General features: G+C 54.7%; 1 protein-coding gene across 2 annotated transcripts in view; it reads left to right on the top strand.

The window, feature by feature from the left end:
- Window positions 1-15477, top strand: part of TAF4 (TATA-box binding protein associated factor 4) — a 90610-nt gene extending 75133 nt beyond the window's left edge. For both annotated transcript variants that reach the window (XM_055372829.1, XM_004062479.4), the window contains one exon: window positions 13917-15477. In XM_055372829.1, coding sequence (XP_055228804.1) covers window positions 13917-14084 — 168 coding nt within the window. In that variant the 3' untranslated portion in view covers window positions 14085-15477. The remainder of the gene's footprint in view (window positions 1-13916) is intronic.
- Window positions 15478-23177: the final 7700 nt, after the last annotated feature.

Here is a 23177-nt window from a genome sequence, read left to right as displayed (position 1 = left end):
TTGTTCTGACACGATACCCAGCACCCTAAATGCTTGTGTGGCTGATACCTTAGGTGGCTACTAGGCAGCCCTCCTGGTCAGGTGCTTAGCACTGATGCTACCACCCCCAGCATAGCACTTGCTGTGGGCTGTGTTTCTCCACAGCGTCGTGGCCGATTCCCATGGCCGTGTTAGCATTTCACACGTTCCCACCTCACACAGATGCCCCACCCTTATCGCACCTCCACCCACAGCCTCAATGTTATTAACCGCCTGCCTGTGTCGCCACCCCGGGGCTGCTCAGTTGTGGGGATGCTTCAGGCACCCCTTCTGTTACCTGCTGGTTGCCCTCTGCTGGGAAGCAGAGCTTCGCCCCTCCTCGTTGGTTTATTCGTTCGCTCATGGATTCATTCACTCACTGCAGTGCTGTGGGTGCTAGGATCCCTCCTTCACTCACTCACTGCAGTGCTGTGGGTGCTGGGATCCCTCCACTCACTCACTGCAGTGCTGTGGGTGCCGGGATCCCTCCTTCACTCACTCACTGCAGTGCTGTGGGTGCCGGGATCCCTCCTTCACTCACTCACTGCAGTGCTGTGGGTGCCGGGATCCCTCCTTCACTCACTCACTGCAGTGCTGTGGGTGCCGGGATCCCTCCTTCACTCACTCACTGCAGTGCTGTGGGTGCCGGGATCCCTCCTTCACTCACTCACTGCAGTGCTGTGGGTGCCGGGATCCCTCCTTCACTCACTCACTGCAGTGCTGTGGGTGCCGGGATCCCTCATTCACTCACTCACTGCAGTGCTGTGGGTGCCGGGATCCCTCATTCACTCACTCACTGCAGTGCTGTGGGTGCCGGGATCCCTCATTCACTCACTCACTGCAGTGCTGTGGGTGCCGGGATCCCTGTTGTGTTTGGTGGGCTCTGATCAGCACTCTCATTATTTCTAGGCTTGCTTGGTGGGAGCTTCTTGTGGCTGGAGTCTGTATCCTTTGACACGTCCCTTGTCTGTGGCATTCCTTATTGCCACCTGCACTTTCCCTGCCCACTCTGCAGCTTCCCTGGAGCTCTGGTTCCTCTAGTGGAGTCTGGTGTTGAGAGGCCAGGATCTGGGCACTTGGTGTGCTGATTGCTGGGGCCCCTGCTCCCAGGCCGTGCCAGCAGCCAAGAGCTCGGGACCCAAATGCATGTAGGGGAGTGTGTGGTGTGCGCCCTTCCATGTCGAAGGGGTCCTGTGTGTTCGTGTTGAGACTACGGTCCTTGCCTAGCACGCCAGGGCTTCCGTTTAGCCGTCCCCCATCCTTGTCTATTAGTCTCTTCTCAGACAGTGAGGAACCTGGTTCCCATCCTTCAGTGTATTTGGTTTTTTCTTCAGTGTAACCAGCTTCCCAACCATTTTACCGGCTGGGGTCGCTGCACCAGGAGGGAGGATTGGATGGGAAAGGCACATCGATGAACTTTGGGTGTGAGTGTTAACATGTGCGGAGTAGCCTCTAGGGAAGAGTAAGGGAGCTCGTGCGTCCTCACTCACGAGAAGGGCCGGGGTGTGGGGCTGGGAGGTACGTGGAGTATCGAGAACGCCGGACCTGGAGGACCCAGGTGAGGCCCTGCCGAGTGGGTGAAGATTGGCGCCGGCGTGTGTTTGGGGAGCAGTTGTTTCGCAGTTGTTTCGCTTGCCTTTTGTGAACTTTGGGGATCTTTGTGTGTTATCTGTGTAACAATTCACACAAAACCCAGAAAGTAAAAGTCCTTCAGACACCTTTCTTCATCAGAGATGATGCTCAGTCATTCTTTTCTTTTTCCTTTAGGATATCTCTTGAGGGTAAGTCTTCTTTTTTTAACTTTTAATTTTGAATTCTATACTTACGGGAAAGTTACAGAAATAGTACAGAGAGTTTCCATCTGCCCCTCACCCAGTTTAGCCTCATGTTAAACATGGGTGTGATACTGTTCATTGAAGACCTTATTTGATTTTTTTCCCTTAATTTAACTTTAAATAAATTAATAAACTATTTTTTAGAGCAGTTTTAGGTTCACGGAAAAAGGAGGGGACTTTTTTAGTACAGAGACTTCCCATACCCTCCTCCCTGCAGGTGCACAGCCTCCCCCGCTGGCCCGGTGGTGCGTTTGTTAGAATCCACGAACCCACGTCAACATGTCCTTCTCACCCAGCTTCCATAGTTCCCATCAGGGTGCACTCTTGGTGTGTACGTTCTGTGGGTTTTGACAGCTGTAGAATGACGTGTTTCCACCAGTACCGTATCATGTGGAGTCGTTCCACAGCCCTGAATTCCTCTGTGCTCTGCCCGTTCATCCCTCCCCTCCTGTCAGTCCCTGGTCCACGGATCTTATTGTCTCCTAGTTTCGCCTTTTCCAGAATATCGTGGTTGAAATTATGCAGCCTTCTCCAACTGGCTTCTCTCATTTAGGAATATCCACCTGAGGCTCCTCCATGTTTTTTCATGGCTTGATGGCTCATTTCTTTTCAGCACTGAGCACTATTCCAGCGTGTGGCTGTGCCGCAGTTTATTTTATCCACTCACCTACTGAAGCACACTGTGGCTGCTTGCAAGTTTTGGCAATTATGAAGAAAGCTGGTATACACATCTGTGCGCAGGATTTCGTGTGGACATAAATTTTCAGCCCCTTTGGGTAAATACCAAGGAGCACGATTGCTGGACCGTGTGGTAAGAGCACGTTTAGTTTTATAAGAAACCGCCAGACTGTCTTCCACCGGCTGCGCCATGTTGCCTTCCCAGCAGCCGCGGCTGAGGGTCCTGTTTCTTCACATCCTCGCCAGCGTTCGGTGCTGTCTGTGTTCTGGGTTTTGGCTGTTCTAGTAGGTGTGTGCATCTTGTTTTAATTTGCATCTCCCTGGTGACGGAGGATGTGGAGCAGCTTATTGTTGATATTGTTGAGTTTCAGGAGTTCTTGGTATATTTTGGATAATAGTCCATTATCAGATGTGTCTTTTGCAAATATTTTCTCCTTATTCGATTCTTACCAGTGTCCTCGACATCCTTTCCTGCCCCGGGACCCTTGCGGCTCCTCGGCTCCTTGGTCTCTTCTGCTTGGTGGTAGCTGCTCAGTCTTTCCTGATCTTTGATGGCCTTGATGTGCTGGAGAGCGCTGGTGCTTGTCTGGTGGACGTTTCCTTAGTTTGCGTTTGTCTGGTGTCTCCTCGTGATGACGTCCAGGCTGTAGAATCTCAGCTAGAATGCCGCGGGCCGGCTGGCGTGTCCTCAGAGCACTGTACTGGGAGGCAGGTGGTGTCGCCTGGCTGTTGCTGCTGCTGCTGCTGCTGCTGCTGCTGACTTTGAAGCTTGGTTAAGGTGGGGTTGGCTGGTTTCTCCATTGTCGAGTTACTCTTTTTCTCTTTGTAATTAGTAGGTATCTCAAGGAGACACTTGGAGGCTGCTGATACCATTTCTTATCAGGCCTTTGGCCCCCGCACGGGCATTCGCAAGGACGCTGCCAGTGGAGGCTGCTGTGGCGTCTGATGCTGACTTTCTATTTCTGTCTTTCTGTTTACATTTATTAATTGGAATTCTGTAAAGAGAGCTGCCCCTTCTCCCTTATTTTTCCCACTTGTTAATTCATTCAGTTACTTACTTATATTAGCATGGATATTTATTTTTTTCTGTAGGTAACAGGCTGCTGCTACAGTTTATTTATTTTGTTGCTTGAGCAGCCCGGCTCTGGCCATCATGAGCTCCTTCAGGTTAGTTCCATGTCCTTGTGACACGACAAGAGGATTTGGTGACTTTATGACACCACAGAATGTTCCAGCACATCTTCTGTTTTCCACAATTTCTTGGAGGGGCATTGCTTCCTTTGATTGGGGATGGTGTTTCCTTTGATGGGGGATGGTGTTTCCTTTGATGGGGGATGGTGTTTCCTTTGATGGGGGATGGTGTTTCCTTTGGTCGGGGATGGTGTTTCCTTTGGTCGGGGATGTTGGTTCCTTTGGTCGGGGATGGTGTTTCCTTTGGTCGGGGATGTTGGTTCCTTTGGTCGGGGATGGTGTTTCCTTTGGTCGGGGATGGTGTTTCCTTTGGTCGGGGATGGTGCTTCCTTTGGTCGGGGATGGTGGTTCCTTTGGTCGGGGATGGTGTTTAGAACCATACTCTGGGCAGCAGGTGTGCTCATTGCTCCTGGGGTGTCCCTGCATCCAGGCCTTCCGGGTGGACTGGGGCATGTGCACACACACAAACACTCGTCTGCACCTGCACCTGTGCTGAACACAGCGGCCTTCTCACTTCTCCTGAGGCCTCAGGATCTAGTCTGACGTCACAGGCTCATTTTAGCTTCCCTTGTGCCTTACATGGGAACCTGGTTCTCATCCCCCACAGTAGATGTACTTCTGTGTTCAGTTCCAACATACAGATAAAGGACCTTCGGGATTGCCAAGCAGTGTGAGAAACAAATGTGCTAACTACCTGGAGTGTAGCATTTCTGTGCAGCCCTTTTATTTAACCTCACAGGTCAAAATAGTACATTTCAAAGTTACATAGACGAGTATTGTTCTTGTTCATCCTTCCATTTTTACTTTTTATGTTTAAATTTTTATTATTTATTTTTAGAGATGGGGTCTTGCTCTGTGTCCTGGGCTGGCCTGAGGCTCCTAGACTCAAGCAATCCTCCTGCCTCAGCCCCCACCAGGAGTTGGGACTGTAGGCACACACAACCAGGCCTGGCTTCCTGCCCACCCTTCAGTGTGGCTGTCACTCACCTGCAGGACAGCTCGGGTTTAATGGTTACTGTTTGTGTTCCTGTTGGTTTCCTCCAAATCTTGGTTGATTTTTTGTTTGTGAGGGGTGGAGCGTTGCCATGGTCCTATATAAAAACGTATAGAAAGAAGTGCCCCTTGGAGTGGTGTCCTGCCATGCCCTTCCTCCCCCTGCCGCCCCCTTCCTCCCCCCGGCGCCCCCTTCCTCCCCCCCACGCCCTCCCGCCCCCCCGTGCCCCCTCCCTCCCCCCAGCGCCTCCTCCCTCCCCCCGCCGCCCCCTCCCTCCCGCCGCCGCCGCCTCCCTCCCCACGCCACGCCCTCCCTCCCCCCACACCCTCCCTCCCCCCCACGCCCGCCCTTCCTCCCCCAGCCGCCCCCTCCCTCCCCCCGCCACCCCCTCCCTCCCCCCACCACCCCGTCCTTTCCCCGCCGTCTCCTCCTTCTCCCCACCACAGCCTCCCTCCCCCACCGCACCCTCCCCCCACCGCACCCTCCCTCCCCTGCCACCCCTTCCCTCCCCGTACCACACCCATCCTCCCACCCCCTGCCCCCTCCTCCTGCTGCCCCCTCCCTCCCCCACCACATCCATCCTCCCCCTTCCGCCCCCTCCCTCCCCCGCCACCCCTGCCCTCCTCCCACCTTGCTCGCCCTCCTCCTGCTGCACCCTCCCTAGTCCTGCTGAACCCTCCCTCCTCCTGCCCTGCCCCCGTCCCTCCATTTTTGCATCCCGTTTCTACTCACCATGCAAACAGATGAGCTCCTGCATCTTTTTCCTTCCCTGGCAGTGCAGCACAGGTCAGTGACAGTCTCTCGCTCTCTGCAGCTGACAGAGTTCCTGGGCACTGCCCTCGTGTCACTGCATCAGGAGCTTCCTCTTTCCCAGCTGGGTGGCACTTCGTGCTGATGTCCCGGGCACTGCCCTCTTGTCACTGCATCAGGAGCTTCCTCTTTCCCAGCTGGGTGGCACTTCATCCTGCTGATGTCCCGGGCACTGCCCTCGTGTCACTGCATCAGGAGCTTCCTCTTTCCCAGCTGGGTGGCACTTCATCCTGCTGATGTCCCGGGCGCTGCCCTCGTGTCACTGCATCAGGAGCTTCCTCTTTCCCAGCTGGGTGGCACTTCATCCTGCTGATGTCCTGGGCGCTGCCCTCATGTCACTGCATCAGGAGCTTCCTCTTTCCCAGCTGGGTGGCACTTCATCCTGCTGATGTCCCGGGCGCTGCCCTCGTGTCACTGCATCAGGAGCTTCCTCTTTCCCAGCTGGGTGGCACTTCATCCTGCTGATGTCCCGGGCGCTGCCCTCGTGTCACTGCATCAGGAGCTTCCTCTTTCCCAGCTGGGTGGCACTTCATCCTGCTGATGTCCCGGGCGCTGCCCTCGTGTCACTGCATCAGGAACTTCCTCTTTCCTAGCTGGGTGGCACTTCATCCTGCTGATGTCCTGGGCACTGCCCTCGTGTCACTGCATCAGGAGCTTCCTCTTTCCCAGCTGGGTGGCACTTCATCCTGCTGATGTCCCGTAGCTTTTCACCCTCTCTCGTGTGCACATCTTGGCTGTCGACACGGTGACAGGTGATGCCATCAAGAGTCACCTTGTACGTGTGTCTTCGTGCTGTTGGAGGCCTGCTGTTGGGGCTGAGTTCCGAGAGATGGGATTGCTGAATTGAGGGGTTGGTGCGTGTGCACTTGTGTTAGGTTTTGCCAAGTCCCCCCGTTGCGTGTGAGAGAGGCAGCTCTTTCCCCAGCCTCACACGTGTCCCACGTGTGTTGTCATAGTTCTTGTGTTTGCTGGTCTGGGTGGTGCAGTCAGCGTCTGTGGGTGTGCTGTGGGTGCATAGGGCTGAGGCACGTGATGAGCGGGTGGGCATCCCCGAGCCGCTCCTCAGTGATGAGGTCGCTCAATCTTCTCGCTGCTGGCTTAGTTTTGTCCACTTGACCTGTTCTGCGGCAGGCATGCTGTTCCATGACTGCTGCTAGCATGTTTCTGTCTCCTCGCATCTCCTGCGTTTTTATTGGTAGGGGCTGCTGTGTTGTTTGGTGCATAAATATCCACGTGTCATATCTTCATTGGCAGCCGTGACTTTTTGCATTAGAAAGTATCTGTCTTTGTCACGTGTCAGACCGTCACCCTGGGTGTCTTTCTTGTCCCCCAGCCTACAATCCCTGAGATCCTTACTTTTCACCTTCTGAATCACTTTGTTTTCCGTGTCTCTCTGTAGCATATGGTTTGGTCTCAGTTTATGAGCTGAATTGAAAATCTTTTTCTTTTAATAAGTGAGTTAAGCCCATTTACCTTTATTGATAGGACTGACATGTTTTGTCTTGACTCTATCACAATATTTTATAATTATGTAAATTTTTATCTATCTTTTGAGACATGGTTTCACTGTCACCCAGGCTGGAGTGTGGTGGCGTGATCATAGCTCACTGCAACTTTGACTTTCTGGGCTTAAGAAGGATCCTCCTGCCTCAGCCGCCCCAGTAGCCTGGGACTACAGGCACACAGCACCGCACCTGACTAATTTTTAAAATATTTTGTAGGAATGGGGTCTCGTTATGTTGCCCAGGCTGGTCTTAAACTCCCAGCCTCAGGGAATCCTCCTGCCTCGGTCTCCCTTTTCAAAGCATTGACATATTACAGGTGTGAGTTGCTGTACCTGGCCTGAATTTTAAATATTTGCTGTGTTTCTTTTTCTGTGAGATGTTTATTCTTTGCTCTTTTAATTGATTTTTTTTTTTTGTATTTAGGAAGGTTCGTATCTGTGTCTTCCTGGTTACTTTTGTACTTAAACTAGTGACGACGCCCTGGTCTCCTGTCTCACAGGACTGTTCACGCTGCAGTCGAGCAGTTTGCACGGGCCTGGCAGCTCCACTGTCAGCCATCGGCGTCTGTGAGCCCTAGTGGCTTCTTCCTCTGCCTTTTGGTGACAGGACCTCCACAGGGGAGGCACACTCTGGTCTCAGCCTCCCTCTCCCGCCTCCGCCTCACTCACAGCCTGAGGATGTCTCTTCTCTGCAGTTTCCCGCCCAATAGAGGAGGCTCTTCCTCCCATTCCTGAGGCTGTTTCTGGGCCCTGACCGGAGGCGGCTTGGCTGGCTCAGAAGTCTTTTCTGTTCTTGCCTTTTGGGGGACGGGCGGGGAGGGGGGTGCAGGCTGGGAGGAGCCATGGAGGCTGATTCCTTCCCCTTTGTGGGTTCTCTTCTCTTCCTCCCCGGCAGCCCTGCCGTTGGCTCTGAGAGCCGGTAGTGTATGAGGTTGCATCTCAGAGTCCTGCCGCCCACTGGGCCCTCTCAGTGCGTTGGGTTTGGTGTCTCCTCTCGCGTGGGTGTGGGTTTGGTGTCTCCTCTCGGGTGGGTTGTGGGTTTGGTGTCTCCTCTCGGGTGGGTGTGCGGTGTGTGGGTTTGGTGTCTCCTCTCGGGTGGGGTGTGGGTTTGGTGTTTCCTCTCGGGTGGGTGTGGGTTTGGTGTCTCCTCTCGGGTGGGTGTGCGGTGTGTGGGTTTGGTGTCTCCTCTCGGGTGGGGTGTGGGTTTGGTGTCTCCTCTCGGGTGGGTTGTGGGTTTGGTGTCTCCTCTCGGGTGGGTTGTGGGTTTGGTGTCTCCTCTCGGGTGGGTGTGGGTTTGGTGTCTCCTCTCGGGTGGGTGTGGGTTTGGTGTCTCCTCTCGGGTGGGGTGTGGGTTTGGTGTCTCCTCTCGGGTGGGTTGTGGGTTTGGTGTCTCCTCTCGGGTGGGTGTGGGTTTGGTGTCTCCTCTCGGGTGGGTGTGGGTTTGGTGTCTCCTCTCCGGTGAGTGTGGGTTTGGTGTCTCCTCTCGGGTGGGGTGTGGGTTTGGTGTCTCCTCTCGGGTGGGGTGTGGTTTGGTGTCTCCTCTCGGGTGGGTGTGGGTTTGGTGTCTCCTCTCCGGTGAGTGTGGGTTTGGTGTCTCCTCTCGGGTGGGGTGTGGTTTGGTGTCTTTTGTGAACTCACCCTGGGTCACGGTGTGAATGTCCCACTCTGCCTGAGGGGGAGATTCGCCCAGCTGTCATTTGCCCTGTTTTCTCCTGACCCTCTTCCTCCTTTCTGTGTCTCGGTTCTGTCCTCTTGGCTTCCTGCCTTTCGTAGGTTCCTTACTGCATTTTCACCGCCTCCCCTCCCTCAGACTGTTTGCAGTTTATTCATTTCTGAGATAATTTTGTCTCTTCCTTCCATTACTTTCTTAAGTCCAGTGAACTCTTATTTCCTGTTGGTGTTGCATTTGTAATTTTATGGTTTTTATAAAAATTTGTCTCCTAGTTTTTGAGGTTCTGATTTGAGGTGATGATTTTCATATCCTTAAGTGCACACTTAAGCAGATTTTCCTGTATTGAGAGTGTTGTTAATTTTCTTGTTGTTCCAGGGTAGGTTTTTCTCTGATGTGTGTGGAGCCCCCATTTTCTGACTCTTCTCTGACTTTCCCGTGGCTCTGGGTGGCTTTACCGCCTCTGTCCCTTCGCCCTGGTGGCCTTGGGGTGTTTGCCAGATCTGTGGTTTCCTGGCGCCCTCTGCTGGCCGCATGGGGAAGTCCAGGTCTTGAGCGGGTCCTTGCTGGTGTGCAGGACGGAAGTTGTCCTCCGGTTCTCCCGGCCCTTTCCTGCAGGACCCAGAACTTCCCCCTTTCCTTCTTTTCTGCCTCACCACCCAGTGGCCAAAGGGCTCCTCTCAGGACACGCTGTGTTGCCTTGACAACCCCTTCCCGTCTTGTGCTCAGTGGTCCCTGCCCTGTGGTCTGCACTGACCTTCCTGGACACCTCTCAGGCCCTGGGACTTGGGGTGGCTTAGCCTTTCAGCAGTGGCTTCCCACGGACCCCTGTCCCACCCCGCCCCACCGCGGCCTTGCAGGGGAGAGACTGGGGGGGTCAGGCTCAGGCGTGTGTTGACTCTGCGCCGACTTGCAGTGATTTTGAAGTCTAGGCGCCCTCGTCCTGTGCAGACGGCGATGCTGGTGTAAACCTGTGTTCCTTGCTTGTGCTGAACTGTGTTTGGAAGAGAGGCTGGGAGACATCAGCTCGGCAGCCACGTTGTCTTCGGCCTCCCTGAAGTGATGCTAACTTTCTAAGCTGTGTGTCTGAGTGTTTTTTGCTACTACTGCTGTTCTTTAAAACGTGCTGCCAGTGACCTGGCCTTGTGTGTGACACCCCGTAAATGGTTAGGCATGGAGAGGGCACGCACGCGTTCGGGGCGGAGGTGGCTGGAGTGTGTGCGGCATAGGCTATTGTTACCCGCTGCCCGGGGTGGCTGTGGGCACAGCATTCTCCACCCATTGCTCGGCTGGGGCTCCGTGGCGGAGTAAAGGACAGACCAAGGGGCTCCCGCCCCAGGAGCAGACGCGCTCCTCCCGGACAGCCCCCAGGTGCTGACCATGCGGGGCCTGACGTTCGGGTGGCACAGACCCTGCACCAGGCGGTTCCGCTGACGGCGACTCTGCATTTGGCTTCAATACTGAGTGTCTATGGCGCATATGCGGTGGAGAGACCTCCTCCTTTCATTTGATCCTTCTGAGAGCCTTGTGATGAGGCGAGGGCTGTCTGCAGCGCCATGTTTCAGAGGTGGAGACCTGCAAAGGGAGGGTTCATGTGGTATGTCCAGGGTCATGGGGATTTTGGTTTGCTTGCTTGTTTTCTAATCCCAGTACCTGTATCTAAAAAACCCCAAGCCCCTGTGTTTGGAATTGTTTAGGCCGAGGCCCCCAGGGCTCCATGTTGGTGCCGGCCATTGTGGAGCTGTCTGTTGTCCCAGGCTCTGTTTTGCGCCATCGCGCCTGCACGGGCCACGGTCCCTCTGGAGTGGCCATCGTGCCTGCACGGGCCACGGTCCCTCTAGACTGGCCACGGGTGCCTTGGCCCTGGTCCCCACAGGCCCTTCTTTCTCAGGAGTCCCATGGGAGCTGGAAGCCCCCACTAAGCACTCTCCTCCCAGCAGGCTCCATGACCAGTCCCTGCCTGCCCCCCGGCTGCTACGCCCACCACGGGCACAGCCCATGAGGGGTTTGGATGAATCTAGGAAGGAAAGCCACTGCCACTGCCGTGTGGTTTGGGCACAGAAGGCCTTGGTCCGCTGGCAGCCCCAGTCCTGAGAAGAGAGGGGGAGGTTCCTGCGAGATCTCCACTCCATCTTCAGAGCAGTTTAGCAGCAAACCCTCTGCGGGAGCCAAAATCCACATAGAATTCTGCAAGCAAAGACCCTATGGGAAAGACAGGGAGTGTGGACCCCTCCTGCCCGGGGCGAAGTGGGCTGGGGAGAAGCGGGAGTGTGGCATGTAGAGAGAGGCAACTGGAGTATCAGGTAGGTTAGATTTCCGTTTTTCTTTTCTTTTAAGATTTAAGAAAAATTTGAAGAAAAATTTGTATTTATAAAACTCACAGAATCTGGAGAAGTTATGTTGTTCATTCATAGTGCACCTTCAGAGCTTGGTGCAGAAGCAGGGCCTGGCATCAGCTTCTCAGCGTGCTGGGCCCTGGGGGTGGCCTCAGCCCCAAGGAGGCACCGTCTGGCCTTGGTTGGTCTCGCCCCCTCTCTTGGTTGGTTGGTCTCGCCCCCTCCGTTGGTTGGTCTCGCCCCCTCCCTTGGTTGGTCTCGCCCCCTCCGTTGGTTGGTCTCGCCCCCTCCCTTGGTTGGTCTCGCCCCCTCTCTTGGTTGGTCTCGCCCCCTCCCTTGGTTGGTCTCGCCCCCTCCGTTGGTTGGTCTCGCCCCCTCCCTTGGTTGGTCTCGCCCCCTGGCCTTGGTTGGTCTCGCCCCCTCCATTGGTTGGTCTCGCCCCCTCCCTTGGTTGGTCTCGCCCCCTCCGTTGGTTGGTCTCGCCCCCTCCCTTGGTTGGTCTCGCCCCCTCCGTTGGTTGGTCTCGCCCCCTCCCTTGGTTGGTCTCGCCCCCTGGCCTTGGTTGGTCTCGCCCCCTGGCCTTGGTTGGTCTCGCCCCCTCCGTTGGTTGGTCTCGCCCCCTCTGTTGGTTGGTCTCGCCCCCTCTGTTGGTTGGTCTCGCCCACTCCCTTGGTTGGTCTCGCCCCCTGGCCTTGGTTGGTCTCGCCCCCTCCGTTGGTTGGTCTCGCCCCCTCCCTTGGTTGGTCTCGCCCCCTGGCCTTGGTTGGTCTCGCCCCCTCCGTTGGTTGGTCTCGCCCCCTCTGTTGGTTGGTCTCGCCCACTCCCTTGGTTGGTCTCGCCCCCTGGCCTTGGTTGGTCTCGCTCCCTCCCTTGGTTGGTCTCGCCCCCTGGCTTTGGTTGGTCTCGCCCCCTCCGTTGGTTGGTCTCGCCCCCTCCGTTGGTTGGTCTCGCCCCCTCCCTTGGTTGGTCTCGCCCCCTCCCTTGGTTGGTCTCGCCCCCTCCCTTGGTTGGTCTCACGCCCTCCCTTGGTTGGTGTCGTGCCCTCCCTTGGTTGGTGCTGACACTTGCATTAGAATATCTTGATTTCTTACCCTCGGCAGCCCTTAAATTGAGCACCTGAGATGAGCGTCTCTCCTTCACCCCCGTCCTCTTTTTTAGCTGCTGAACTGTTTTGAAGATAGAAACATCAAACAGAGTCTGGAATTTATAGCAGGTGTCACTGGGTCACACAGCCTGTTTGGGTGGTGCCTGTGAGAGCCCTGCCCTCACCCTGCAAACTGTCACTCGCCTCGCCTGAGTTCTCTTTTGGGAGGCCTGGCCTCAGGTGTGGATCACTTTATAATGAGCTAGTGTGGAGTGCGGAGGCTTCAGTAGCAAAGGGACCCCGGGCAGGTCTGAAGAAGGGCCCTCACAGCGCAGGGCATCTGAACGGTGACGGGTGCCCTCATCTGTTTGAATCTCACAGGAATAAAGAAAATGCAGTGGGTCAGAGACACACTTGCATGCCATCACACAAGGCAGCCATGCTCCCAGCCTGAACTGAAAGTGGCAGAACGGGGAAGGGAGGAAGGACGGGATGGGGGCGGCGCCATGTCAGGGCTGTTCACAGCAAGGCTCCCACTGGCACACACAGCAGAATCCGCTCCTTCCAGCATCTTAACTTTGGTTGAGAATGTGCTGTAAAGATGCCATCGTAATCTTTGTACTTAAATATACGTGAGCAGCTTTCACCATCGGAGCAGACCTTAGTTTTCATGCCAGCTGGGGAAATGACAGCTGTTGGGAGTTGTGTGGCGCGCGCCCCTCTGGGCGGTGTCGTGTGTGTGTGTGTGTGGCGCGTGCCCCGCTGGGCGGTGTCGTGTGTGTGGCGCGTGCCCCGCTGGGCGGTGTCGTGTGTGTGTGGGGCCGTGCCCCGCTGGGCGGTGTCGTGTGTGTGTGGCGCGCCCCGCTGGGCGGTGTCGTGTGTGTGGCGCGTGCCCCGCTGGGCGGTGTCGTGTGTGTGTGGTGCGTGCCCCGCTGGGCGGTGTCATGTGTGTGTGGCGCGCCCCGCTTGGCGGTGTCGTGTGTGTGGCGCGTGCCCCGCTGGGCGGTGTCATGTGTGTGTGGCGCGCCCCGCTGGGCGGTGTCGTGTGTGTGTGTGGCGCGTGCCCCTCTGGGCGGTGTCGTGTGTGTGGCGCGTGCCCTGCTGGGCGGTGTCATGCAGATGTCATCAGCTGAAATCGCCGGAGCTCTCCACAGGAGCTGGCACGGAGCAGCTATGCTTCTCCAAGCAGGAACACATCTGAGGCAGCTCGGGAGACACCTGGTCACCTGTAGGGGCTGACGGAGGCAGGGTCTGTGCAGCCAGGGCCCAGCCAGAGGCTCAGGGATCACTGTGGGAGCCACTGAGAAACCCAGCCTTCCCAGCTGACCCAGCATGCCCAGTCCCAGCCAACCCCAGGCCTCCCAGTGCAGGAATTCAGCAGCCAAGTGGGGATGACACACACAGACCTAGTGTGGATTTTGTGTCTCAGCTGAGTCCACAGGCAGTCCAGCTGTGGTCACATGGAGGGTGGCCCTGGGGCCGCTCAGCCATTTGCCTTGGGTGGGTGCCACCCACTGGTCCATCCTCAGCCCCAGGACCAGGTCCGAGCACTGCGGGGCATTGGGCAGCATCTGAGTGTGCCCTGTCCTGAAGGCACAGCATGGGGCCTCCTGCCCTTGCCCCTGCCCTGGCAGGGCCCTGGACAGCACCCCAGCTCCAGCTGTGGGCCTACCGGAAGGAGCCCGTGCCAGGCCTGGCCTCCTCTGGAATCGGGGTACTTGGCTCAGATACACAGGCTCATTGCAAGCCCCACTCTGAGCCCCACTAACACACTGTCTTCTCGTTTTTCATCACCAGGGGTCGGGCCCCGGCTCAGTGGTCCCAGGCAGCTCGGGTGTCGGAACCCCCAGACAGTTCACGCGACAAAGAATCACGCGGGTCAACCTCAGGGACCTCATATTTTGTTTAGAAAATGAACGTGAGACAAGCCATTCACTGCTGCTCTACAAAGCATTCCTTAAGTGACACAGGAGGACGCCTGGGGACTTTTTATATATTTGCAGATTACGCCTTTTTGTAACAAGCAAATGGGATATTGTTTAAAAAACAGCCACCTCTTTACAATGGAACAGTTTTATATTCCTGTTTCTAAATCAGCTCTTCAGTGTGAAAGAAAATACGTTTCTGTAACAGAGAGAACACAAAGGCCTGTGGATACTCTTAAAGGACAATTAAATCTTAACTCATCTTGATTGAGTGGCCTTCTTGCCAAACAAGCCATATATAAAGACTGATGGAATCGTTAGCAAATAATTAGCTGCCCTCTGTCAACTCATAGCAGTTTCTGCATTATTTGTGCATTTTGGTTTAGTTCTACCTAACTTACTATGTAGGTGTATGTCTACAGCCGATGACCTCATTTCGTTTATTTTATTTTTGTAATAGTCAGTTGGCAAAGCAAACTGATTTTTTAGACTATTTATCTTCCTTCCCTTCCCCTCCCCCCCGCTCTCCTCTCTGCCCCCCGCCGTCCCCTCCCCTCTGCCCCCCGCCCTCCCCTCCTCTCCCTTCCCCTCCACTCCGCTGAGAATCCTGGAGGAATACACAATTCATCGTTGCACCCCCAACTCAGAGTGTAATCGCATTTCTGCTTGGTAGAGGCCGAGCCCAGCAAAGGTGGCTCCTTCTGAATGTGTGGTCAGCATCTGTACAAATGCATTTTATTTGCTATAGTTTGTAAAGCTGTAAAGTTAAAAGAGATGAAAACCTTTTCAGCATAAATATATTTTACTTGCACTGTGTTTTTTAGCTAAAAGTGAAAACCTAGATTAAATAAAATCAAAGTTGAGAAGAATCATCAAAAGACTGTTTCTCGGTGTGAATCAAGTGTTGAAAAATGGTTGGTGTATTTTGTCAGTAATTGTACATAACTTTTGGCACATGACATAGAAATGGCTATGTAAACTATAATTATTTTGCTAAGAGACTGTATGCAAGCCTTGGGCCGACTTTACAGACGTCCAGAGCAAAGCCCCTTCTTTGTACCTATTTTTTTATTACAAATATACTAATTGGTTCTTTCTATTTTCAGAGGTTATTGTATGAAATTGTCTATTGATAGTACTTTTATGACTGTAAATACTCCAGCTTTCTCCGTGTGAATTCTCACATTAGACTTTAATTCGAGCGCGTGTGAACTGAATGCTGATCAGTATTTTTTATCAACACCTGAGAACTGTTACACCTTTTATTTTGTCTTTTAGGAAATCCCTGTCTTTCCATTTTTTCATGTAAATTTTGCACAGTTACTTGTTCATATGTAAATATTTTACTTTCAAAAATGAAGTTTTTAATTGCTATTGTTTTATATAGGATTGAAAGAAAATTAACTCCTTTATTAAAAACAAATTTATCTGTATTTGTTTTGCCTATTTTTCCCCTGTTTTCCAGTTTTAGATTCTGATGCCACATTGCACTCCGGCTCTGCTGAGGTGCTGGTTTCTGAGCCACCTGTTGGAATCTGTAGCTGAGCCCCATCAGAGCCGGGAGAAAGAACTTTCTCTGTGAGCACAGGGGCCGAGCTACTCTGTGCGTGGAGTCTGGGGGCTGGCGGCTGCGCTTAACACCTTCTACTCTCACAGGTGGAGATGAGCTGGGCACAGCTAGGAGGGGCGGGGGGAGGCCCAGTGCTGGGGGAGATGTACACAGCAACGCACGTGGCGAGCCCGGCTGAGGTGCCCAGAGGGCCCCAGCCTTGACGCAGACCTCCTGTGGCGAGAGAGGGCGTCTCCAGGGCAGTTTGTGGTATCGGTTGGTCCTGACAGGTCACAGCTCCTGCTGGGCCCTCAGAGGCTCAGCGCCAATGTGTACCGCTCCCTGCCTTCGAGCACCTTGGGGAGACTTTGGGAATGGTCTCTGATGCGATTGGAGTCGGTCTCCCATTGTGACGTTCACTCCACCTACTGTGACGGACCCTCAGCGATATGCAGGTTTACGTACACGTTCCGCTGGAGACACTGCCCCACTGGGGCTGCCGTCACAAAGGACCACAGATCGTCCCACTGCTCTGGGGGCCACGGTTGGAGAGCAAGATGCCAGCAGGGTGGGTTTCTCCCCAGGCTCTGGGGAAGGGTCTGCTCTCCCAGCTTCTGGCAGCTGCTGGCACCTTTGGGTTCCTTGGCTTAGACACAGCGCCCGATCTCTGCCTCTGCCTTTCCACAGCTTCTCCCTTGTGTATGTCGGTCTCTGGGTCCAGCTTCCCCTCTCTGTAAGGACCCCCAGTCCTGTTGGATCAGGTGCCGCCCAAACGACCTCATTCTGACTGGATTATCTCTGTAAAGACCCTAACTCCAGATAGAGTCACATTCTGAGGACCGGGGGTAAAGAGTCCTCCGTATCTTTTTTAGGGAGGAAACAATTCACCCTGGACACGTGGCCACACTGAGAGTCTTGGCAGGAAGCACTGGTGGGCGCCCTCTCCAGCTTCCTGCTCTAGGCCGTGCCAGGGTCATTCACTGATGGGATCACATCTGTGCTTTCCATCCATGACCCATACCTGCCTTTCACAAAGTTCTTGACCTGAAATAAATTAGTTTAATCAGGTACAAAGGACAGTTGCACTTGAATTTCTGCAAGTATGATTGATTTCATTCCAGCTCTTCTGCTCTTCCTGTCGGGTCCAGTCAGCCTGCGTGGGACGGTCATGGTGACTTGAGGCTTAGGCCAACATGAGAGAGATTCCCCTCAGCCGGGCACTGCCAGAAGACCGGGTCTGCAGGCATGTTTGTTGTACTCTGTTCTTGGGACCCGTAGCTGCTGTTTCGCATCTCATCACAGATTTGCTGGCTGCCCTCAGTCTGATCTGGGCGTTTGCCCAGGCCTGGGGCACGAGCAGCCTCATGTGAACATGACTGGGACGGCCACTCTTGCTGCCTCTGCTCCCCACGTACAGGCAGCTCCAGTTGGGCAAAAAGGCAAGAAAAAGAGGCATCAAGTATGGAGAGGAAGAAGGTGAACAAAGGATTCAGAGGTGACACGACTGTGTGCCTTGGAAATCCAGACGAACCTACAAACACAACACTGAGCACGGCGCGTGAACTCCCAAAGAGGGCCAGAGGCGAGGCCGGTAGCTGGAGGTGTCTGTAGTTCTGTGTACTCGCAACCAACAACCAGAAGGTTAAAAACATGCCGTCAACAATAGCACGGAGAACACACGCCCAGGAATACACCGAATGAAAGATGTATGAGATCTTACACTGGAACTGAGAAATCGAAGCCCTCAGCGGAGGCCGACACCACAGTGCTAGTAGGGAAGACTCACTGTTGCTGAAGACAGCAAGTCTGTCAGAACTGAGAAACAGATGCAATGCCAGCTCGACCAAATCCCAGCAGGATTTTCCTAGAAACTGACAATCTGATTCCACAAATGTATATAGAAATGCAGAGGACTTAAATAGCCAAGACAGCCTAGGACAGAATGGAGCACTTGAACCTCCCACATTTCAAGACTTCCCCTGAAGTGACAGCAATCAGGATGTCATGCCGTCGGAGCAAAGACAGGCGTGGCTGAAGGCCCTGGTGCAGTTCTGTGCCCTGTTGGGGAAACGTGAGCTTGGAGTCCATCTTCACACTGTAGTAACCATGAGCTTGAGGTGGATCAGAGACCTGGAAAGCGTCAGAGGTCTTCATGACTGGGAGTGGGCAAGGATTTCTAAGCACATAGAAGGCACACATCCTGAAGAAGAATGGATAAATTGGGCCTCAAAGCTACAGCCTTTGGCTCATCAAGATGCCCTTGGAGGTTGGTCAGCATTTAGTTCAAGGTCAGAGTGGAACCTTTGCTTTTTGGCAGTCATGTTGTGGTCCGAGGCACGGGACGCACAGATTTTCTTTAGACTGGCTTATTCACCACACTTACACGGGACGCAGAGGAGATTTTCTATAGACTGGCTTATTCACCACACTTAACGAATTCCACAATCTATCATTTAGATTTCATGAACACAGTGGGAAAAAAGTGTCTATTCAATTTTTATGAAATACATTGTTTCTGAAAAAGTTTAGATACTAATCTATATTTTTTTCTTTATAGTTTTGCTATGTTACTGAGGAAAAATGGAATGTAAATTTCTCTTTAGAATGTTAAAAAAAGGTATATAAAGTAAAAAGGCAAGCCACAGACTTGGAGAAATATTTGCAATATTTATACATGACACAGGAATAAAGAATTCCACTACTCAGTAATAAAAAGATAACACAATAACAAATGTGCGACACGCTTGAACAGGCACTTTAGAAAAGATACACAAGTGGTGAATAAGCAACTGAAAAGGTGCCCACCATTACTGGTCATTAGAGAAATGCAAATAGACACCACAGCGAGGCTCCACTGTGTGCCCACCCTCAGGGCTTGAATCTGAAAGACTCTCATCCAGTGGTGTCATGTTGTGTGACACAGGAAGCTGAACGCACATCTGCCCGGTGTGTGCCGCAGTGATGAAGCAGAATGCACGTCTACCCAGTGATGAATGCACATCTGCCCGGTGTGTGACACAGTGATGCCGTATTCATTGATGCTCAAGATGGAAGCAGCCCAAATGCCCTTCAGCAGGTGAATGGAGAGTCAAACAGACGCATATTTAGTCAGTGAAACGTCCCCCAGGAATAAAAAGGAACGAACTACTGATATGCTCCACGAGGTAGCTGAATCTCAGAGGAGCTACGCTGACTGGAAGAGGCCGGACACAGAAGCCTATGCATTCTGATTCCGCCTGATGGAAGTTCATGAGTGGGTAGAAGCAGGGTGTGGGGCTCCGGTGAGGAGACTGTCGGGAAGGGGCGCCAGGGCCCTCTGGGGTGATGAAAATGTTCTGTTTTGATCATCGTGGGCGTCACACAGGTGCGTGCTAATGTGAAACACTAAGCTGACAGGTAATATCTGTGCATTTGAGCCAGTGTAAGGGCACCTCAGTTAAGCAACTGGGAAAGGCTTGGGCCCCACCCAGGTGGGTCACCTGGCCCCGCACTAGGGATCTGGCACCAAAGGACTCACGGCATGTAATGGCCCCGATGGTGGGCCGAGTGCCCCGACGGGGGGCCGAGTGTTCCGACGGGGGGCCGAGTGTTCCGATGGGGGGGCCGAGTGTTCCGATGGGGGGGCCGAGTGTTCCGATGGGGGGCCGAGTGTTCCGATGGGGGGCCGAGTGCCCGAGAAGTTGTCATCGTTTTTGCAGTGCTGCTCTGACTGCAAATCTGGTGGTTCTCCACAGTCAGTTGCTGGCGTTTTCCCTTCTATCAGACGGTGGCCTCCAAATGTAATTAAAAAAATCTTTTTAATACTAGGTCTACAAATCAAGTGTAATTTTATCTAAAAAAGAAAAAGTCTGGGCGGATGTGGTGGCTCATGAGGCCTGTAATTCCCAGCACTTTGGGAGGCCGAGGCGAGTGGATTACCTGAGGTCAGGAGATCGAGACCATCCTGGCCAACATGGTGAAATCCCGTCTCTACAAAAATAGAATTATCTGAGCGTGGTGGTGCGCTCCTGTAGTCCCAGCTACTCGGGAGGCTGAGGCAGGAGAGTCGCTTGAACCCAAGAGGCAGAGGTTGCAGTGAGCCAATGTCACGCCACTGCACTCCAGCCTGAGGACAGAACAAGACTGTCTCAAAAAAAAAAAAAAAGGAAAAGGTCCCCTGAGCCTTCACCTGGCCCTGCCCTCAGGGCACTGTCCACCCGGGGCTGCCGTCGAGGCAGTGGCATCTGTGCTGCTCTAGGCTTTCATTGGTCTGAGCAGCTTCGGGGACCCATCGGGGCCTCCTGTGTCCTCAGTGCCATACAGACAGCAAGTGCTCAACCAGTGCCTGATCTTACGATGGTGGTTACGCGATTCAAAAGACCTCAGTCCCTATGCAGCCTTCCGAGGCCCCCTGCCTGGCGGGGCTGGCTATGCCCAGCAGAGCGTTGACACAAAGCTGGGCTGGGCATAGTCCCTGTGACGCTGAGCTCACCAGGAAGGTCGAACGGGAGCTTCCCAGAGCACCTTCAAGACTTGCTTGGAAGACAGATCACACTCCTTGTTAGAAACGCAGCTAGCTGCTTGTCAGGCTGTTCACTCCTAACTGCTAGAATTTGTTTAAGAAGGATGGGCATGCGTATATCTGTCTGCTAGAATTTCTGTTTGAGAAGGATGGGCATGCGTATATCTGTCTGCTAGAATTTCTGTTTGAGAAGGATGGGCATGCGTATATCTGTCTTTTCTCAATGTTCTTACTCAGCAAGTGCTGTGAGCGCCTCTCAGGCATGGGAGCCCTTCCAGGGGCTGCAGGGGCCGGACCCTGGGGAGCCTCCTGGCTGGCGAAGGGGCTGGGTAGAGGCTTGAGGTGGAAAAGGCTGGGGCTGGGGGAGGGCGCAGGTGGACGGGAGAGCTCTCAGGTGTGAGCAGAAGAGAGGCGGCTTCTCTCTGGGTACATCTGAGGAGGATGTTGAGAATCATGTTTCCTGAGCTTATTTAGAAATTAAAAACACAACAAAATACTAGGAACACACTCGTGAGGATGGGACCAGGACGAGTGTCGGGAGGGCACGGAACTCCTGGAGGTGCTGGGATGTGGACCGTGGTTCACACCTTTCTGGCAGTTTCTTAAGGGGTTAAACATGCGTCTCTCACCGCTGCTCCTGGAGAAATGAACACAGGTGTCCAGCAAAGCCTTGTACAAGGTTCACAGCAGCTTTATTTTACCCCGCAGCGGAACGCTTGCGACAGCAGGAGCCCGCTGCTTCCACTTGTGGGAGATGCTGGGCAGCGCAGTGATGGGAGTGAGGAAAGGCCCTTGGGCACCTTTGTGGATGGGGTGGGAGAGGCCTGCCAAGGGCGTGAAGAAACTTGGGTGATGGAGAATTATCTTGACTGTGATGGTTTCACAGGTGTGTAAAGTGTCGAAACTTTCCGCATTGCACACTATAAATATATGCAGGTTACCATACATCAATCAGGTCTATCTCAATAACGCTGCAAAAATAAATGAATGAAAAATAAAAAAGCTGTGTTCCTGTGTGGAGACAGGAACATGGGAGGTGCCAAATGGAAGAGGCAGAGGTGCGGGTGGGGCAGTGGGGAGGGGGAAGGAAGGTGCAGGGAAGGGGAAGGAGGGTTCAGGGAGTGGGGAGGGGGAAGGAAGGTGCAGGGAAGGGGAAGGAGGGTTCAGGGAGTGGGGAGGGGGAAGGAAGGTGCAGGGAAGGGGAAGGAGGGTTCAGGGAGTGGGGAGGGGGAAGGAAGGTGCAGGGAAGGGGAAGGAGGGTTCAGGGAGTGGGGAGGGGGAAGGAAGGTGCAGGGAAGGGGAAGGAGGGTTCAGGGAGTGGGGAGGGGGTCACAGGAGGGATGGGTGAAGGGGGAGGGGAGCAGGGGGTGCAGGGAGAAGGGGAAAAGGCAGCAAGGGGAGGGGGAAAAGGGAGGGGAGGGGGGAAGGGAGGAGAGGGGGGAAAGGAGGAGAGGGGGAAAGGGAGGGGGGAAGGGAGGGGAGGTGGGGAAAGGGAGGAGGGGGTAAAAAGGGAGGAAGGAAGGGAGGGGAAGGGGGAAGGGAGGGGAGGTGGGAAGGGGTGCAGGGAGGTGGCAGGTTTGATGGTGCTGGGGGGGCGGGGTGGGGGGCACTGCTCCTGACCCCGGTCCAGGTCCAGCGCTGTCTGCTGATGCTGGAAGTGGGGTGGGAGGTCTGAGGTGGGAGGAGGGAGGAGGTCTGGTCCTGGTGGAGGGACCTTTCCATCTCTAGGCTGCAGGGGTGGTGGGGAGGGAGGGACGTACAGTATTGTTTCTCCAACAAGCGTCCTAGGAGCTGGAGCTTGCTGGGCTGCCACAGTCCCCCGAATGTGGCCCAGTTCTCTAGCAGGGCCTTCCACTCTGTGCTGCTCTTCCTCTATGTCCTCTCAAATGCCACCAGCTCCAGGAAGCCCTCCGCCTCTGTCCTGAGCACTCATCCCCTCACCAGCGGCCCTCTGGGTCACTTCAGACCTCACTTCTTGGCCACACTGGAGCCCTGGTGGTCCCTGGGCCGCCTCAGAAGCTTATGAGAAATGCCACATGATGACTGAGGGGGCCCCATGTCTCCCGGCACAGCACCTTGCATGGGCACATGGGGCCAGCAGGCCCCACCCATCCTACCCACTCGGGGTGGACCCAGGGGGGTGGGTCATGTGGCCTGGCTTGTCTTGGTCACTGACACAAGCTGAGGGATGGCCGTGACCTCAGCCTGGCCAGTCCTGTCTCACCCAGACACGTTACAGGAACTCCCAGAAGGACACTTCATGTTTGGGGGCTGGCAGGACGTCAGCTCAGTTGTCCAAGGACCGCCACCGTGGCCACTGCAGGACAGAGTGTGGCTGAGACCAACACAGAGGCCGAATGAAGAGCCAGCCTTGATGGCATCCCGGAGTGCCTGGATCCAGCCGTGCCTGAGGACTGGCGCCTGGATCCAGCCATGCCTGAAGACTGGCACTGGGTCTGTTTTCATGGTTGGGGGCAGGTGGCTGTAAGAATGCCACACACCAATTCCAGGCTGCGGTGGACCCAGCCAGCCATGAGAACGAGCTCCCAGGAGCTGAGGATGGAGGGGGAGCCCGACATTGCAAGCCAGGCCCTGGAAAGCCAACTGCCCAGTCCTCGCTGCTGCCCTGCCAGGGCCCCTCCCCGCACTTCCCCTCCCAGGGTAGATTGAGAGGAAAAGAAGCGTGGGCCCCAACCCTGGTGGTGCCGAGAACCCTTGCCAGGGAGACTTTGGGGAGCGCTCCCCCTAGAGGGGATGTCAGAGGCTTTTGGACACTCGGTGCGTGGGGAGGTGCTGAGACTCCTGGCGGGTCCTGAGGGCTGGATTGGGGCCACATCGCAGGGCTGAGGCCCACCCCTCCTGAGGGCCCCAGAGGGAAGGGTCCCCGCACCCCCTCCTCAGAGCACCCACTTGCTGCGTTTGGGGAGGGGCTAGTCGAGGCCTCCCTGTTCCTCCAGGGAGAGTGGCTTAGGCCCTCCTCCGGATGCAGATGGCCCTTTCCCCTGTGAGCCTCAGTCTCCTCATCTCTGAAATGGGGACAGTGGCAGCACCACTCAGCGCCCGGGTGGCCGAGGGTTGACCTC

Source organism: Gorilla gorilla, chromosome 21 (assembly GCF_029281585.2).
Source record: "Gorilla gorilla gorilla isolate KB3781 chromosome 21, NHGRI_mGorGor1-v2.1_pri, whole genome shotgun sequence".
Classification (NCBI taxonomy): domain Eukaryota; kingdom Metazoa; phylum Chordata; class Mammalia; order Primates; family Hominidae; genus Gorilla; species Gorilla gorilla.
The sequence above is the reverse complement of the archived record's forward strand: the minus strand, read 5'-3'. Positions and strand labels throughout refer to the sequence as shown.